General features: G+C 42.6%; 1 protein-coding gene across 1 annotated transcript in view; it reads right to left on the reverse strand.

Moving 5' to 3' along the window:
• The window catches only part of PSMF1 (proteasome inhibitor subunit 1), a 52,554-nt gene that overhangs the window by 12,046 nt on the left and 21,237 nt on the right, over positions 1 to 19,271 (reverse strand). The window contains exons 4-6 of the mRNA XM_069243308.1: positions 17,627 to 17,800; positions 16,084 to 16,137; positions 7,603 to 7,761 (exon numbers count right to left, since the gene is read on the reverse strand). Of these exons, the coding sequence (XP_069099409.1) occupies positions 7,603 to 7,761; positions 16,084 to 16,137; positions 17,627 to 17,800 (387 nt within the window). The remainder of the gene's footprint in view (positions 1 to 7,602; positions 7,762 to 16,083; positions 16,138 to 17,626; positions 17,801 to 19,271) is intronic.

Here is a 19,271-nt window from a genome sequence, read left to right on the forward strand (position 1 = left end):
TCGAGTTTAGCCAGGAAACAAAATGATTTAAAAATGTTAGTCTTATTGAACTTCATATTTTGGGTATTGTGCTCCGGTACATTATCGCATTTACATCTCAGCAAGCACTACTAGTATTTTAACACTTGAAATACCGTTCCTAGACTTATTGTACGCTTAGACTCTAGAGATACTGGCCACTCATTATGCAAGATGCTTCACAGATCACACAAGTTTTGATGCAAAGGTCCGTACTTCGCACTTGTTTATGAATACACCTGTTTAAAATCAGGTCTTTCAGAGTTCAGGATGTACGAGGTATTTATGACGCTTTTTAATTGGGTAACACATGTATTTTTATTCTGAACCATACTGTTTATGAAACCGTATCTTCTTTAGCCCCTCGAACCACCTTCTTGTCCTAATGAATTTCAAATCCTGTTTTATTATTATTATTATTTTCTTTTTACTATTTCCTTTCCTTCGATTTTATTGATCAAGCATTTTGGTTTAATGATGCTATATGCATGCAATTTTTAGAACTTTAGTTCTACATTAGGCTCAGATGGATCGCACTGGAGCCGTAAGAACTATGATGCGGACTATGAATCGACTATTGGTCCTATGAGGCATCGGCTGCATTCGGTCATATTGTCTTGCATTTTAATGTCTTATATTGAACTGTATTACATGTATTGTATGTTTTATGGCATGAAATTTTTTAAATAAACATTTTAACACAAGACTGGAGTGGTGCAAGGTAGAGCACAATTGCGTAGAGTGGCATAGAGTGTAGTGCCATTGAGTAAAGTGGTGCAAAGTGCAGTGGTGTAGAATCGAATAGAGTGCAGTACAGTGGACTGGCATGCAGTGCAGGGGCATAGAGTTGAGAGTTACAGAGTAAAGTGCAGCAGCGTAGATTATATTGCCACAGAGTGCAGTGTTGCAGAGTGACGTAGATTACAGTGACGTAGAGTGGAGTTGTGTAGAGTAGACTTGCGTAGAACGGAGTATGCATGGTATGGTAGAGCACTGCCATTACAGACAACACATTTTCAATTGAAATGACCATTACAGTTGCACAGGCATCCAGTTTTACTATGCAGCGAACAAATGAAAGTGTGTGGAAATTGCACCCCCTAGTGTAATGATTTGTTATGGTCATATCAGGGTATATGTTTCAAACACACTTAAGAAATAACAGAAAACGTGCTTCATTTATGTTCCCAACACCGATATATTCTGAAATACTTACACAGTTCATTTAAATGATGTTGTGTGGTAGAAAAAAAACTCTTTCCTAACCCCAGTACCCAGGAAGATTGTCCCAGACGAGATAATAACAAGATTTAAAGGCCTGTTTACATAAAGGGAGTTTGTGGAAGAATACAGTAAACACTGTTTAGGCAACAGGAGGGACAAACCGAGCCTGGAGAGCCGAAAGCAAATAAAGGCAGCAAAAGCCAGAAAATGTGTCCCCGGGTTGTCTTTTGCAAACCAGACAATAGACTGCCACCTAAAAAAGGTACAGACTTGCCACAATCATCCAGCTGGACAAATCTGTTGAGTAGCTCAAGTTCTGTGTGTTGGATCAGGGAAGTCCACAATCACAGATATAACTGCAGAGCCCAGATTACAATAAAACAGGGCAGCCAAAGGCATATTAAGCCCTCTGGTTTTAAAATCCTGAAGGTTTATGAATGATCCATTCAGAAACAGATCACCAAACACTTCATTGCACCTGTGATTTCATAGCAAACTTCTGAAGCGTTGGAGGTAGGCGCAGTTTGTTTACTGTTAACAGTGGGGAGTATGGCACAGCACAATAATATTTCAATATTTCCCATTATGCTAGACATGTGATGCCAGTCACGTCCACATCGTCCTTCGGTACCGTGGGTTGCATGCATGGGTTAGCTAATAGCAACTTGAGCTGTGTTAGTGTGCATTCTAGCCATGCATTTATTAGTGGAGTTTGTGTAGGAAGACAATATTTTACATAATGAACTCACTCCACAAAATAATATACATATAGATCTGGGACAGCCAACCCATCATCTTCCATAGGCTGTGTCTGGTCATTGCAGTCTAGGTTGCCCCCCACCTTTACCAATCTATGGAGGAGTTGCTTTACTTCACAAAGAATTTCATGGGGATGCGTACAGGGTTATTAGTGAGCAAAAACAAACACTTTGATAGAATTATCATTTTGTTAAGTGATATTCCCCAGCCCTGAAATCCGTAAATGCCCAGATCGTTCAATGCAAATTTCAAAAGCTTCTAGTGCCACATCATGATTGTGTCTAATTAGCTGGTTTGTGCCTCTGGTGATGTGCATTCCCCAAGTACTTCACCCCATCAATGTCCCAATTTAAAAGGTAAACTGCTCCAAACTCTATTGTGGCATCCGTTAATGAAAAATTTCAGATCAGTCATAATTAATTTGTTGTCCAGAATAACCTCCAAATCGTATGACTCCTCTTAGTACTGTGGCTAAGTTCTCATCTTGTTTTTGAATATAAAGTACAAAATCATAAGCATATAGAGAAAGGTCATGGGGTTTACCCAGGCAGAGTGCAATTCTAGAAGGAATCAGGCGAACAGCTCCACCGTCATCGCAAAGATCAAAGGATATCGTAGGCACCCTTGGTGTATGCCCCTAGTGATAGATATTAGTTCCAAACACAGTCTATTCACTTTGATTCCCACTCATGAGGAGGTGTAAAGTAGGGTGGTAAATTTCAAGAATTACATGCCAAGACTCATGCGACAGAGAATCTCACATAAATAGGACCACTCTAAAGCGTCAAAAGCTTTTTCAACGTCCAACTTTATCGCTGCAGCCGGCAGATGTGGGTCTATACTTTGTAGTATGGCTATTAAGATGAAGAGATTGAAGGCAGTGGACCTCTGGAGTAAAAAAAGAAAACTACTGTTCCAGTAAAACAAAAAACTGCATTAGTGGTTGTAATCGCTGTGGCAAGATTTTTGCAAATATTTTGTTGTCATTGTTTAACATTGATAGCCGCGTTACAGGAGCCGCATTTAGTAGGGCTCCGTCTGGTTTCAATAAAACCCTAATTGTGACATCCATCATTGAAGGGGAGAGATGGCCCTTAATCGTAATAGCATTATAGACATTGTATTATTGGGGTGGTTCAGAGACCTCACTGAGTAATAATGTCACTATTCTGTATCAGGTCCAGTTAGGTTACTTTAATTTAAACCATAGTTCAGTCCTGGGTAGCTGGGGCATAGAGCAGTCAGGAGTAACACATAAAATTTTTTAAAAAGTGTATGTTATGCAGATTGGTAGAATACACTATTACCCGAGGGGGTATCCTGGTGCTGAGCAGGTGTGATTCTAGGCATACCTAAGGGTCTAATGGGACTACTTGAAAAGCCAGGTCTTCAGCTTCCTGCAGAAGTCAATAAGTGAGAGGAGGCTCCTATGTGTAGAGACGGTCATTCCATGCTTTAGGATCTATATAGAAGGCTCGACTGCCAGATTTCCAAATCTTGTTTTCCGGAAGCTTTGGATTTATGCAAATAGGAGTCTGCACGAGTGGCGTTGTCTGGAAGGTTTGTGAAAACAGATGGTAGTGCCGAGGTAGGCTGGATCAGTGTTATGTAGTGCCTTAAAAATGTGGATGAGGAGTTTGAATTGTTCTCGTTTGAGAATGGGAAGCCAGTGGAGCTACTTCAGATGTGATATGAGGGCAGCTTGGGAAGCTGAAAGTGATTCTGGCTGCCGAGTCCGGAATGGTCTGCAGCCTTCTGGTGAGTTTGTTTGTGGATCCCGGCAGACTGTGTTCACACGGTCTAGCTTACCTGTGACCAGGGCATGTGTGGTGATTTCCAGATGCTGATTGGGAGCCATTTGAAAATCGTGCTCAGTATCTTCAGGGTATGGAACAATGAGGTGGTGGTGATGGCGGCACTGACTTGGGTGGTAATGTTGAGTTTGCTGTTGATGGTGATCCAAAAGTTCTTGTAGTTGTCGGTCCTAGCTCAGTTGGCCACCAGATAGAATCCCACAGAGATGTGTTATTTCCAAAGGTCACAATCTTTTGGTCTTGATGGTGTTTGGTTTAAACAGTTTGGTATCAGTGTAAAGCATTTATCATTCCCAATATGGTTAATAAATCGGAAACAGAACACAAAGATTCTACTCCAATTTATAAAAATAGTATAAACTTTACTGAGCAAACAGACAACAACATGGCAAAAAATAGGTCAGGAGAACCAGAGGAAAGATGTTCAGGAATTGTAAAGTTTTCTATGGGCAAAAGGAGCAAAAAGCCAACTGGGGGTATCTGGCCAAAGTCAAAAGTTACAGCCGTATGTGACTGAGCAATACCAGCGACAGGAACCAGGTCCGTCTTGGTGAAAAGTTTACTTGCTGACAGTCTTTTTTTTTTTTGGGGGGAATATTCTCACCAGTGGGAAGGGCTGCTGGCTGGATCCCATGGAGGGCATGATGACTGCAGGGTGCTGCTCAGTGTTGGTCTTGGTGAAATTCTACATTTTAGGACATTATAACCTTTTGGGAAGTCAAGTTGTTTTCAGTGAGGCAAACCAGGAAGTTAAGTTTAATTGGTGATATGAGATCAGCAACTGTCCCTTGGTAGTCTCTGTTTTTTTTTTTCTTCAGAAAATGTTTTCAAGTGTCCAATTTTGCAATCTTGATGGGGAGCAAATACACTATAACACCAGCCAAAGGTCCAGGACCCTTTGGACACTACTTGATGAGTTATGACTCAATCTCCCAGAAGCCAGGGCAATTCCAATTGAACTGTTCAGCAGGGCTCTTTGCTGCTGGCTTCTTGCAGCTTTTGTGTTTCTGGAGCTTGACAGGAGGCTAGCTAACTAGCCCCGGAGTCCACTATTCTCTCCTAGGTTCAAGTGGGGTTTCTCTCCACAGGTAAAACAACAGGCTCAGTCCTTTAAGGTTTTGCTACACAGTTAAAACCGCACAATACAGAACAATACTCCTGTCTCCCTAAGGTACTTAGGTATTAGTCCTTCTTCTGAGATTCAAACCATTGGTTCAGCAGGTACAGTCTTTCTGTTATCTGCACATCCAGCAGTGTCCTGAGGAAGGTCTGCAGGGGTGCCACTTTTATGCCAGTCTTGAGTCTGTGGGTGAGACCCAAACCAATAGGAGTAAACTTTCCATGTCAAAAATTATATGATACACTGTTCCAAACAGAAAGAGAGGAAACTAATGGCGGGGGTCCTAAATTTTAGGAGCAAGAAACCTCACACATCCGTAGGATGTCATGCTTCATCATCGGTACTGCTCCTTGTCAGACCGGCACTGCAATGTCTGACAGGCACCACCCCAGGTGGGGGGGCTCTTTGCCGGAGATCTTTTTAAATGATGGTGCCGTGACCCCAAAAGTGAATAAGTGACAGAGGAGATCAAAGGGATAATGGTTAAAATTGGCTTCTCAGACAACAGTAGGGGCATATCTAGGTGTGGGTTACATCTGCCAGTAACAGGGACTGTCCCTTTGAAACTAGCACCATGATACATTGCAGTGGAAGGCCTAGAGTCATGTTTTCACTTTGTCACTGTGGTGATAGCACAATCAGTGCTGTAACTCACTAGTGACATTTCACTTACAGGACCTGGGTACAAGAATACCCAATACTAGGGACATATAGGTAAGTTAAATATGTCAATCAAGTATTAGCCAACTACACATATAGTTTAAGGGTCAGGGCATATACACTGGAAGCTAGTCATTATCGTCCCAGTGTTGAGTCACTAAACCAGCGCTAAATCTAGCAAAAAGTAGGGGCACAAACTGGGGGTTTGTCCTGCAAAAAGGGTCTTTTCTCATAGATTTCTAAATGTCTCAAAATCAGAACATCAATAATTTATTTGTAGAATTCAACCACAAGGCCATCACCTCTGGGGGTCTTGCCACTGGGTAAGCTCATAATAGCATTCTTAACATCTTCAAGTGAGAGTGGGAAATGTATTAGCTCTCTCATCTCACCCTCAATCCATGCTACAGCTTTACGATTTAGGTATTTGGCTATTTTTTTTGACGTGGGTTTCTTAGATGGCCTTGTACTCACCAAAATACCTTAGGGGAACAAGACCACTGTTCTATAGAAAGACATCTATTGATTCTGCCTCTGTTTTCAGCGGCTATGCCGTCTCCAGGCAGTGCAATAAGCTTTGCTGGAGGTTGATGTGCCTTCCTGTAGCCTTCTAAACAGGAACATGTGTTTATAGCTGTTGTCTGTGGGGTGACCCTCAGCCTGCTGTATCCTAGAAGCAAAGATTTCTCTCACCCCTAATTATGTTCTAATGTAGCTTATATATCATAATAAAGCTTTATTGAATGTTACTGAAACAATTAACATAGGACCCCCCAATATCCTTTCACCTATGTATGTTCGCATGAAACCTTAAATCACAATATATTATACTGAAACAAACAAACCATATATTTGAACAAGCTGAATTATCACACTGTAATTAAACAACCATTAAACAATACTGAATACTGTGCATTTATAAATGGAAAGAATATGCATTTAAATAAATGTATATAAGGAACGTAAAGGGGAGTGCCTTAACAGGAAAAGTATGAAGATCAAGGCTGTGTAACTGTTGAATGCTGAGAAAATAGTGTGATATTATATGCGTTGTGGATAGCAGATTAAGTGGCTGGACTAACACCTGCCGTCTTATTCTAGATGGTCACCCACTGTATGCTCCTGTGGAGACGTTGTGAGAGGAAAGGATAATTACTACTCAATATTTAAGTTTCTTTGCATTTTACTGTCTTGAGGCACTTTTTGAAGATTCTCACTGGACAGCCTGCTTGCGAAACTCCTTTGTCAAACACTGATTTAAAAGGTGTAACTAGACGAGCACAGAACTGCTGGTTTATATGAGTACCCTCTTTAACACAACTCCTTTTTACTCAACAGTAAGGCTTTATTCTGGAGAATATTACAGGGTTTGCCAGCATCCTTTCTATTTTTATTGCTTAACTTTCAAAAAGAGTTAAATTACTCCTTTAAATTACAAAGTCTAGACCTTTATGTACTGCTTCTTCATTCTTGTCATCATTTTCCTTTTTTTTTTTTTGCTGTGCCACTCATTTTTTGAGAGGTAGTTCCCCCGATTCCATCCATGCTACTAACAAGAACAAAGTGCTTACGGTTCTAGACTTGACTTTGTGTGCAAAAATCGTTTTGGTGAAGACCTGACGTAAAGCTTGCAAAGCCTGGGCTGACAAAAGATCTCACACACATGTAGCAGGCAATTATCATCTAGTTCTTGAAGGTCATGCTCAAACACTACTAGACATAACTATTCCTTCCACTGCATGCGGGTGACTCATCTTATAGTGCCCACGGCCCCTCACCCTCCAGTACACACATTTTTTCTTACCTTGTGATGAAGAAAAGCTCTCACCTACCCTCTGGCACATATAGCTTTTGCTGATCCTCTTGAACATTCAGCTCAAACTTGCTCTATGTCACTCTCAATGTTTAAAGTCACCACAGGCATATTCACAGCTAAATGGGTTTGCTCAGTTTGCCTCCCCAGTCTCTCCTGTCTCATCCAGAGTATAAATAGCTCTCAGCACTCACCCTGCAACGCGTGACCCCGGTGGCCCAAAAGGGTCAAAGCGGGCTCCTGGTGGCACGGATCCTGGAGGAAGGCGGCCTGGGATCCCAGTCGAGGGATCAAATCCAGACCTCGGGAATCCAGATCTTAAAGGATCCACAATCATTCCACCACTCCGACCCCTGGACGAGGGCAGTAAAAATAAAAGTCAACTGATTAAACTATGCATGTGAAAAAGAAAGAGGCAAGTGTGCACGATGGCAGAGCACACGTACAGGGAGAGAGCGAGGTAGGGGGGAGTAGTGGAAGTGTTTAGGGTACTGGGTAAAGGAGGGGGTTTAGCGATGAGGTAGAGAGTGGGGAAAAGGGGAAAGTGTGCAAGGGAAAGTAGGGAACATGGAAGGTGTGTACGTAAAAGTAAATGTGTACAAAGAATTTGGGGAATAGGCCAAACAAAAGGAGAATGTTCAGGGAAAGAGAATGAATTCAAAAAAGGAAGAGTGTGCAGAGAAATGAGAATGGAAGAAAAGAGGGAGTGTGTGCTGAGAAAACAAGTGGTAAAAGGGTGACAGAGCAGTTGCTTGTGGTTCAGATTTACATCCGGGGTAGAGCAAGTATGTAGCTGAACGTACGGGAGCAAGATAATAGTGAGTCAAAAGATGGGTGTAGAGGGAAATCTGGTTAAATGTGCTGGATGGAGGTGGTAATGTAGGGTAAGAGTAAATATGCTTGGTTTAAGAGCACATATATGCAATAAGAGGGTGAGGATGTAGGTGCAGGTGAAGGAAAACAGAAGTTAAGTGAGTAACTGAGCTCATGTCTGGATTGTGAAGACGACTAGGGGCCCTATTCATGAAGACAAATTTACATGTGCAGATTCACTTTTGCAAATTTATTCTTGCATTCAAGTGAAAATCTACAATTTCTTTTTTGCTGTTCACCATTTCCAATAGTAGGTTTACACTTATATGTCTCCAGCCCCTCTAATTGGGGATGGTGACAGCTAAAAGTGAATTTATTTGTAACTTTTCACACATAGGTGAAGTTCTCAGTCACCGTGGTGGAAATTTCCGTATGGTATAGGTAAAATTATTAACATTTATTAGTGTTTTAAAGAAACATTAATATGAAACAAATGTAAAATAGTTTCAAATATTATTAACATAAGACTAATAAAATATTACCCTACCTTAACTCATTAAAATAAACGTGTACTAAAAAATCCAGAGTAATGAAAATGTCACTTACCCAGTGTACATCTGTTCGTGGCATCAGTCGCTGAGATTCACATGGTATGCATGAGCTCGCCATCTGGTGTTGGGTCGGAGTGTTACAAGTTGTTTTTCTTCGAAGAAGTGTTTTCGAGTCACGGGACCGAGTGACTCCTCCTTCTGTGCTCATTGCGCATGGGCGTCGACTCCATCTTCGATTGTTTTCCCCGCAGAGGGTGAGGTAGGAGTTGTACTATAGTAATAGTGCCCGCGCAATGAAAAATGTAAGTATGTACCTATTAAAGGATTAAGTAATATATATACAAATGTACAAAATTGAAGGTAACTTCTGAACTGCTACAGGCTTCCGGGGAGGTGGGTGGGTCCATGTGAATCTCAGCGACTGATGCCACGAACAGATGTACACTGGGTAAGTGACATTTTCAGTTCGATGGCATCTGTCGCTGTAGATACACATGGTATGCATAGACTAGTAAGCAGTTAGTTCCCCATAAGCGGTGGTTTAGCCTGTAGGAGTAGAAGTTGTCTGAAATAGAGTTCTTAATACAGCTTGACCTACTGTAGCTTGTTGTGCGGATAGCACATCTATACAGTAGTGTTTGGTGAATGTGTGAGGCGTAGACCAAGTGGCTGCCTTACATATTTCCTGCATTGGGATGTTTCCTAAAAAGGCCATTGAAGCACCTTTTTTCCTTGTTGAATGTGCCCTGGGAGTAATGGGCAGTTGTCTTTTTGCTTTAAGGTAGCAGATTTGGATGCATTTAACTATCCATCTGGCTATACCTTGTTTTGATATTGGGTTACCTGCATGAGGTTTTTGGAATGCAATAAATAGCTGTTTAGTTTTTCTGATGTTCTTTGTTCTGTCAATGTAGTACATTAATGCTCTTTTGACATCTAATGTATGTAGTGCTCTTTCAGCCACAGAATCTGGCTGTGGGAAAAATACTGGTAGTTCTACCGTTTGATTTAGATGGAATGGTGAAATAACTTTTGGTAAAAATTTTGGATTAGGTCGTAGGACGACCTTATTTTTATGTATTTGTATAAAAGGCTCTTGTGTTGTGAACGCTTGAATTTCACTTACTCTTCTTAGAGATGTAATGGCGATGAGAAAGGCAACTTTCCAGGTTAGGAATTGTATTCCGCAAGAGTGCATGGGTTCGAAAGGTGGGCCCATGAGTCTTGTTAGAACCACGTTTAGGTTCCATGAAGGAACAGGTGGTGTTCTTGGTGGTATAATTCTTTTAAGCCCTTCTATAAATGCTTTGATAACTGGTATCCTATACAAGGAAGTTGAATAGGTAGTTTGCAGGTATGCAGATATTGCTGCAAGGTGTATTTTAATAGAAGAGAAGGCTAGCTTTGCTTTTTGTAAATGGAGCAAGTAATTTACTATATGTTTTGGAGTTGCATCTAGTGGTTGTATCTGATTATGATGGCAGTACCAAACAAATCTTTTCCACTTACTTGCGTAGCAGTGTCTAGTGGATGGCCTTCTGGCCTGCTTTATGACTTCCATACACTCTTGGCTAAGTTGTAAGTGTCCGAATTCTAGGATTTCAGGAGCCAGATTGCTAGATTCAGCGATGCTGGGTCTGGGTGTCTGATCTGTTGGTTGTGTTGCGTTAACAGATCTGGTTTGTTGGGTAGTTTGATGTGTGGTACTACAGACAGATCTAGCAGTGTTGTGTACCAGGGTTGTCTTGCCCACGTTGGTGCTATTAAAATGAGTTTGAGTTTGTTTTGACTCAATTTGTTTACTAGGTAAGGAAGGAGAGGGAGAGGAGGAAAAGCGTAAGCAAATATTCCTGACCAGTTCATCCATAGGGCATTGCCTTGGGATTGCTTGTGTGGGTATCTGGACGCGAAGTTTTGGCATTTTGCGTTCTCTTTTGTTGCAAATAAGTCTATTTGTGGTGTTCCCCAGAGTGTGAAGTAGGTGTTCAGAATCTGTGGGTGGATTTCCCATTCGTGGACTTGCTGGTGATCTCGAGAGAGATTGTCTGCCAGCTGATTCTGGATCCCCAGAATAAACTGTGCTATTAGACCAATTTGATGGTGGATTGCCCACTTCCATATTTTTTGAGCTAACAAGCTTAACTGCGTTGAATGTGTTCCTCCTTGTTTGTTTAGATAATACATCGTTGTCATGTTGTCTGTTTTGACAAGGATGTATTTGTGGGTTATGATTGGTTGGAAAGCTTTTAGTGCTTGAAAAACTGCTAATAATTCTAGATGATTTATATGCAGTTTTGTTTGATGTATGTTCCATTGTCCTCTTATGTTGTGTTGATTGAGATGTGCTCCCCACCCTGTCATGGAAGCATCTGTTGTTATTACGTACTGTGGCACTGGGTCTTGGAAAGGCCGCCCTATGTTTAAATTTATACTGTTCCACCATAGAAGCGAGAGGTAAGTTTGGCGGTCTAGCAACACCAGATCTAGAAGGTGACCCTGTGCTTGAGACCACTGTGAGGCTAGGCACTGTTGTAAGGGCCTCATGTGCAGTCTTGCGTTTGGGACAATGGCTATGCATGAGGACATCATGCCTAGGAGCTGTAGTATTGTTCTTGCTTGTATTGTTTGGTTTGGAGACATGTGTTGAATGACTCTGTTGAAACTGTGGATCCTTTGTGGGGTTGGCGTTGCTACTCCTTTTGTCGTGTCTATTATGGCTCCTAGATATTGCTGTACTTTGCTTGGCAGAATGTTTGATTTTGCAAAGTTGACGGTGAACCCTAGTTTGTAGAGGGTTTGTATGACTTGATTTGTGTGGTTTGAGCATTGCGTGAGCGAACTGGTTTTGATTAGCCAGTCGTCTAGATACAGGAACACATGTATTTGCTGCCTTCTGATGTGTGCAGCGACTACTGCTAGGCATTTTGTGAATACTCTTGGAGCGGTTGTTAAACCAAAAGGCAATACTTTGAATTGGTAATGTATTCCTTTGAATACAAACCTTAGATATTTCCTGTGTGATTGATGTATTGGTATATGGAAATATGCGTCCTTGAGTTCTAGGGTTGTCATGTAGTTGTGTTTTTTGAGCAATGGTAACACTTCTTGTAGTGTGACCATGTGAAAGTGGTCTGATTTGATGAATGTGTTTACTACTCTGAGGTCTAGAATTGGTCTCAGTGTTTCGTCCTTTTTTGGTATCAAGAAGTACAGTGAATAAACTCCTGTGTTTATTTGTGTGCTTGGTACTAATTCTATTGCATTCTTTTGCAGTAGTGCTTGAACTTCTATCTCTAGAAGCTGTGAATGGTATTTTGATAAATTTTGTGATTTTGGTGGTATGTCTGTGGGGAATTGCAGGAATTCTATGCAATAACCATGTTGGATAATTGCTAGGACCCATGTGTCTGTAGTTATTTTGTCCCATGCTTCGTAATATTGACGTATCCTCCCCCCCACTGGTGTTGTGTGGGAGGGGTGAGTGACGTGTGAGTCACTGCTTGTTGGTAGTGGTTTTGGGGCTTTGAAATCTTCCTCTATTCCTAGGGAATTGCCCCCCTCTATACTGGCCCCGAAAACCTCCCCTGTACTGTCCCTGGTAGGTGGGCGGTGCGGACTGTGAGGTGCTAGCTTGTGTGGGCTGACCCCGAAACCCTCCTCTAAAAGGTGTTTTGCGGAAGGTGTTATAAGATCCTCTGCTCTGCGGGGAGTAGAGTGCGCCCATGGCCTTGGCAGTGTCAGTGTCCTTCTTGAGCTTTTCTATGGCTGTGTCGACCTCCGGACCGAACAGAAGTTTTTCGTTGACTGGCATGTTAAGCACTGCCTGCTGAATTTCTGGCTTGAATCCAGACGTTCTGAGCCATGCGTGCCTACGGATGGTAACCGACGTATTAATGGTCCTTGCGGCTGTGTCTGCTGCATCCATGGAGGAGCGTATTTGATTGTTGGAAATGTTTTGACCCTCCTCAACAACCTGTTTTGCTCTTTTTTGCAGATCTTTTGGGAGATGTTCAATGAGATGCTGCATCTCATCCCAGTGGGCTCTGTCGTATCGCGCTAGCAGCGCTTGTGAATTTGCGATGCGCCACTGGTTTGCTGCTTGGACAGCAACCCTCTTCCCGGCTGCATCGAACTTCCTGCTTTCTTTATCTGGGGGAGGTGCATCCCCAGAAGTGTGTGAATTTGCCCGTTTTCTGGCAGCCCCTACCACCACAGAATCTGGTGGCAGCTGAGAGGTGATGAATACAGGGTCCGTAGGAGGCGCCTTATACTTTTTGTCCACCCTAGGCGTCACTGCCCTACTTTTAACTGGCTCCTTGAAAATGTCCTTTGCATGGCGTAGCATGCCTGGGAGCATCGGCAGGCTTTGGTAGGAGCTGTGGGTTGAAGAGAGGGTGTTAAATAAAAAATCATCCTCTACTTGTTCCGAGTGGAGTTCCACATTATGGAATAGTGCTGCTCTAGCCACCACTTGTGAGTAGGCTGTGCTGTCTTCCGGTGGTGATGGCCTTGTTGGGTATGTGTCTGGGCTGTTATCAGACACTGGTGCGTCGTACAAGTCCCACGCATCCTGATCTTGGTCATCGTGGCTCATGGCGGTGTGAGCTGGCGAATGTGACGGGGTGTAAGTTGGCGAAGCCGGAGTTACAGGTGGAGGTGTTACCTTTTGTGCTGTTTGTTGCTGAGAAGTAAACTGAAGCGTTCTCTTTCGTTTGACAGGTGGAAAGGTACTGATCTTCCCAGTCCCCTGCTGAATAAAGATACGCTTTTGCGTGTGATCCACGTCAGTGGATTGCAGTTCTTGCTCAAATCTATGTTTCTTCATTTGAGAAGACATAGAATGCTCTTCAGTATAGGAGCCAGAAACAGGGTCTGATGTCGCTTTTTTCGGCTCCGAAAACCCTGTTGATTGTTTTTTCGGCTCCGAGGTAACCTTCCTCTTTTTCTGTGCCGAAAATTCTTGGCCTCTATGGTCTTCGGCGCCACTGTCTCGGCGTCGATCCGTGTCGACACCGAACTCTCGGTGTCAATGCTTCTGTTTAGCACTCTCTCGGTCCCGAGGAGGCTGCGTGCCGGTGTCTCGACCGGAGTCGGACGATCTCGACACTGAATGGGCCTTTTTCGGTGCCGATTGTTGGTCACCGAGAATTTGGGTGGAGCCATGGCTGGTTGGCAGTGGCGTCCCCTGGGCCTTCTTTCCTTTTTTAAGGTCTGATCTCGACGTCTTACTCACAGTTTTTGTAGAGTCTAGCTCGTCTGAGTCTGAATCCTGGATGGAAAAGGATTCCTCCTGTTCCTCTTCTGTCTCGAACTGTCGACGCTCCTTTGGCGTGGACGCCATCTGCATTCTTCTCGCTCGACGGTCGCGCAGAGTTTTTCGGGACCGGAACGCCCGACAGGCCTCACAGGATTCTTCGCTGTGCTCGGGTGACAGGCACAGGTTACAGACCGAGTGTAGGTCCGTATAAGGATATTTGTTGTGGCATTCGGGGCAGAATCGAAACGGGGTCCGTTCCATCGGCGTTGTTCTCCACGCGGTCGGGCCGACTAGGCCCCGACAGTGTGCCGAAATCTACCCCGAAGGGCACCGAAGCGCTTCGATGTTCAACGCGTCGTCGTATGTGTCTATCTCGAACCGGATCGCAACGATACCGTCGAAAATCTTCCGTTTTCAGCTATCTTGCCGTTCCGAAACTCGGAGCGACAGGAACACGTCCGAACCCGATGGCGGAAAGAAAACAATCGAAGATGGAGTCGACGCCCATGCGCAATGAGCACAGAAGGAGGAGTCACTCGGTCCCGTGACTCGAAAACACTTCTTCGAAGAAAAACAACTTGTAACACTCCGACCCAACACCAGATGGCGAGCTCATGCATACCATGTGTATCTACAGCGACAGATGCCATCGAACATTTTTTATTTAATAGGTATTACATTTTTAAGATATGTCGAATTAGTTTACATTATTTTTTACAGAAGTTTATTTTTTTTAACCATGTTTATTATTAAAATATAAAATCATTGTTTAGTAGTTATCATTGTTTAGTAGTTATCATTTTTAAGCCCCTGCCACCACAATTTGCTGCAAGAGTGTTTTGTAGTACCCTGTGAGTGCCCATGTGTGGTGCCTGAAATAATGTAGAGTTGGGTGGAGTACATTTAATAGAGTTTTGTCACCTTTAGGTCTGCATTATTTTAGAAGAGTAGTTTGTTAATAGCAATGTGTTTCCTCTGTTGTGAGACTGATCCCAGTAGTTGCCTGCCCCCAACCCCTTTGTAGTAGATAGTCCCTATTTCCCCACACTCCACCATTTAATACTCAGTAGTAAACCTACATTTGTGGCAATCTCATCATAGAAAAGGTGGGAGAGGTGGATATTTCCACTTGAATGTTTGTAAATTGCATCTTGCAGTAAGTAGCATTACTGTAGACCTACTTTTCGGAATACAAAATGCAGTTTGGGAATCTGGCATTATATGCATGTGTTAACGAGGTGAAGTGTGGGTATGTTAGATGCCTATAGAAATGTACAGTGAGAAGATCTCTGGGATGGTAACACTGCAGTTCTGCACAAATACCTAAGAATACACAAAAGCATGCCACTTAAGATCTGATAAGATTCCATAACCTGAAACTCAGTAATAAGCCAGACTGTCTATAGCTCAGCTGTCTGTATCCTGTTATAAAGCCACATCATCCCTTTACAGCGCTTCTACCGTAACATACACCACAAACTGTGATTGCTTAAATCCCAATACCCCTAGAACCTAGTTTCTAATACGCATACATCCCATCTGGTCTCTGCACAATGGGTCTATGTGAATCACTCTAGCTTTGCCCGAATCGTGCTAATGGGCTTATCGATTACAATGCATCTAAGCTGGCCCATAGGCATTGGACCACTGCCTGAAAGGAATCCATTTTATCTGCCTGGAATCCTTTTCTGAAACTCTTTTGAGCGTAACAGCAGGCATATTGTCAAACTCATTTTCTAAATAATGCTATGGATTCTAGAAATGCCTGGATGTCGTGCCGTAAACGGAAGTAATTGGTCGTAAATATCTTACTTCAATTGCAAGTGTTGATGCATGTTTAATTTTCCCTGCTTAAGAGTCCAGGTATCTCATCAAAGTATTCTGGCTAGTCTCTGCCTTTCTGCCTGCAATTTACAAAAGTAGAGCATCTTCCTATGTAGCTCATACAAACATTGTTCCCTTTGACTTAGCACCCTCTCGGTTTAACGGGAAAACAGTAAGGGAAAGGCAAAGATTCTAAGGCCCACCATCTTTTGAGAAGCCAACATGCTTACCCAAAGGGATCCAGGTCCGATCCACCAGCTGCAAACGGTCCCAATGGGTTGATCCTGGAGAATATACAAAGTGACAAGCATGATGAGGATAGTTTAATACTACATTTAGACAGGAGCCACTAGACCAAAGACTCACAAACCACTGTATTTGTAGAACAGCGTGGATTTAGAGAAGAGGGTGAATTTCGAGGTGAGGGTAAGGCACGGCTGGGCAGTTTGATGGGGTAAGAAAATGAGAAGGAACGGTAAAAAAGACAGCTAACCAAGAACTATGGAGGGAATTTAAAGACAAACAGAAAATAAGACACATGTGCCAGAGAACAGGAGAGAATGTGGTCCTGGGGATTACCAGAAAGGCGCGACGAATAGGTCAAGTGAGAATGGCAGTTGGAAACTTAAGCAGTGGTTGCAACCAATTAAAAAGTCAAAGTGTTATCCATAAAGCAGGTCACGGTACAGGATGTAGTGGGGACTGTAGACTGGTACTATGACTAACAAAACCACTTCTCAGCCATGTTGTCTATAAGCTGTAGCTCTCCTGGGTTCAGAGAAGGTCTGGCTTTCAATGCCTCTGGCACAGGGTTTTGCCTTCTGTTTAGCTTTCAAAGGCTTTGATACGAGTCTTTTCTGTGATGCCTACAGCTTCTTAAACCTCCCACCTCTCAAGGGGCACAGTTTGGGTTTAAAGGCTTAAACTACACGTTCTCCATTTACCCCGGCTGACCTACACTGAAGAAAAACAAATGCGGTAATACAGTGTAGGTGACCATATTTCTACACATCCCGAGTAATTGAACAAGGTACCCACAGTGGGTAAAAGCTCTAGAATGGATCATGAGCAGTAACTGGGAGATGCGCACATGAGCATGGTAGCACAGAATTACAGGACTTAGACAGAAGTGCCATATCTCACAGTGGCTACTATATCAAGCTCACCCTTGTGATGTGCAAAAACATTTACGATAAACCAAAGCTAAAGTGGAGGAAGCGGAACAGATGAATGAGTGACACTTTTTAGGTTGGATCTGTTCATAAATAAATACAAAGACGATTTGATGTTTCGGTCAGAGGTTATTTAAGAATAAAGATAAAAATAATCTGTAAATTTGTGTTAAATATCAAGTAGTCTGGAGCAGAATGTGCGCTGGTGGCTATGTTGTCAAGCAGATTAATGGAGTTTGAATACAACTTTCCCTACTGATCACACTGTCTCCTTGGAAAACCTCTAATCTTCCCCTGCCTCAGCTATATTATCTACCAGATCTAGGTGCATGAAAACAGGATACATGCAGGGATTTACATGCACACTTAGTGGCGTGCATAGTAGGAAACAAGATGCCCTTGTAGTTCTAATCTGGTGTTGAATTCCACAGCTATGATATGATAGCAAGAGAAGTTTCAGAATGGGGTGAATTTCACTAGTACAAGGCGGACAGTTGACTTTATGTGGGATAGGGCATGGTGTTTACTAGGTATGGAAATACACAAGAAAGAAAGGGTGTGCCATAATGAACAAGATGGTCGTATTTCAAGCTTCTCTCACCGGTTTGGCTGCCTGCTTGGTTCTGAATTTCGAGGTGGTATCCTGAGAGGGTCATAATCACTTGGGATTTCTCGCTTCACAGAAGCCTTCTCTGCCTTTGACTTCCGGCTGGTGAATGGCGAGATGATGGTTGTGAGGAGTTGTTGGCTCAAGTCTTCACTCTTTCTGAAGACTCTGGGGAAGAGAAAAACAGAGGGGTGGGAGAAAAAGCAGCAAATTCTGTCCTGGAAATCAAACTCAATAATAGTGATCTGTCTGAGATTCGAAGAATGTGGGGTCTTCCAGTTTTGGGGGCATACACCTGACGTACTGAGAAAAGACTGATGTTCTAGTGAAAAAAGGACCACATTTTGTAAAACACCCGCATGAAAGTGCATGTCTTTGATAAGAAGGGTAAGGTCAAGTGCTCTCTGTAAAACAGTATTATAGGCAAATAGCCGTAATACCACCTTTTCCTTATGGAGATGCAGTTTTCATTACTGTATAGTGACAGGATGGATATTGAGGATGTCAGAGAACACTACAACCACAGAACTGAGTCATTACTGCAACACTAGAAAATACGAAAGCCATAGCACAAAGTAACAAGCCACAAATAGGACACATGAGAAAACAGCCCTGTCCACAAACAAAAAAAACATAATCATGGAATCAATCAAAAATAAAGGAAAAGTGATAACATCTAAAACAAAGTGATGTTCCACAGATTTGATACTGCGGACATGTGCTACACATATGATACTACAGGACAATACTTATGAGGCTTAAATATTATTTCACATAGCATTATTCTGCATAAAACATAACTTAGGAGTGATACCAGAGAACATTATTTAGGAAAACTGGATGATATACAAACAGAATCAGTGAAAGGTCATCACATAGTTAAACAGAATATCACAAACACAACCTAAAATCTTAATAGGTCCCAATTCTACTGTAGGAAACTGGGTTTTGGTTGCAGTAGTGCCCCCACTTTTTGACTAGTATTTGATGCAATTTAGGTTGACGTGCACTGGGATCCTGCTGCCAGTGTTCCTTCCCCAAAAACAAGACCACTGGTCACTTGAACCCCAAGTGACCAGGCCTTTAGCACCTCTGTAAGTCTCTAGTAAGTGGTACTTCTGGTACCTAGGGCATAGGATCTAAAGAGTGTCCCCTCAGACCTGCAGCATAACTTGTGCTACTCGGTGGGACCCAGTGCCAAACTGATACTGACTGTCATTGCTTCGTCAAGCAAAGGATCCTGGGAACGGAGTACGTCCCACGTCATCCCGCCTTGTCTTTGTGTCAGATGGTGGTCTTTAAAAATGAAGTGGCGTTCTAAATAGCACACGCTGTCGTTTTCGTAACTCGCCAGTTTGAGACTAGAGTAAATTGAAAGGTAAGATCTTATGCGTACCTAATTGAAGCTTAGTTGTCATATAGCCGGTGAGCATTGTGTCTGACTTTAATAACGGCAGCTTCGTGTTTTTCTTTTTATCATAATATATATTGCGTAGTATGTTATACTTAACAACTTTGGCTCTTTTAATAACTTGTAAATTAGACGACATTCATATTTTTGTTGTTGTCTTGTCCGGAGGCAAAGGTTTGAATTTCAGACTGTAATTTAGATTTCTGTGAGTATGTTATGAGGAGGTAA

The sequence above is a fragment of the Pleurodeles waltl genome, chromosome 7 (assembly GCF_031143425.1).
Source record: "Pleurodeles waltl isolate 20211129_DDA chromosome 7, aPleWal1.hap1.20221129, whole genome shotgun sequence".
NCBI classification, from domain to species: Eukaryota; Metazoa; Chordata; class Amphibia; order Caudata; family Salamandridae; genus Pleurodeles; species Pleurodeles waltl.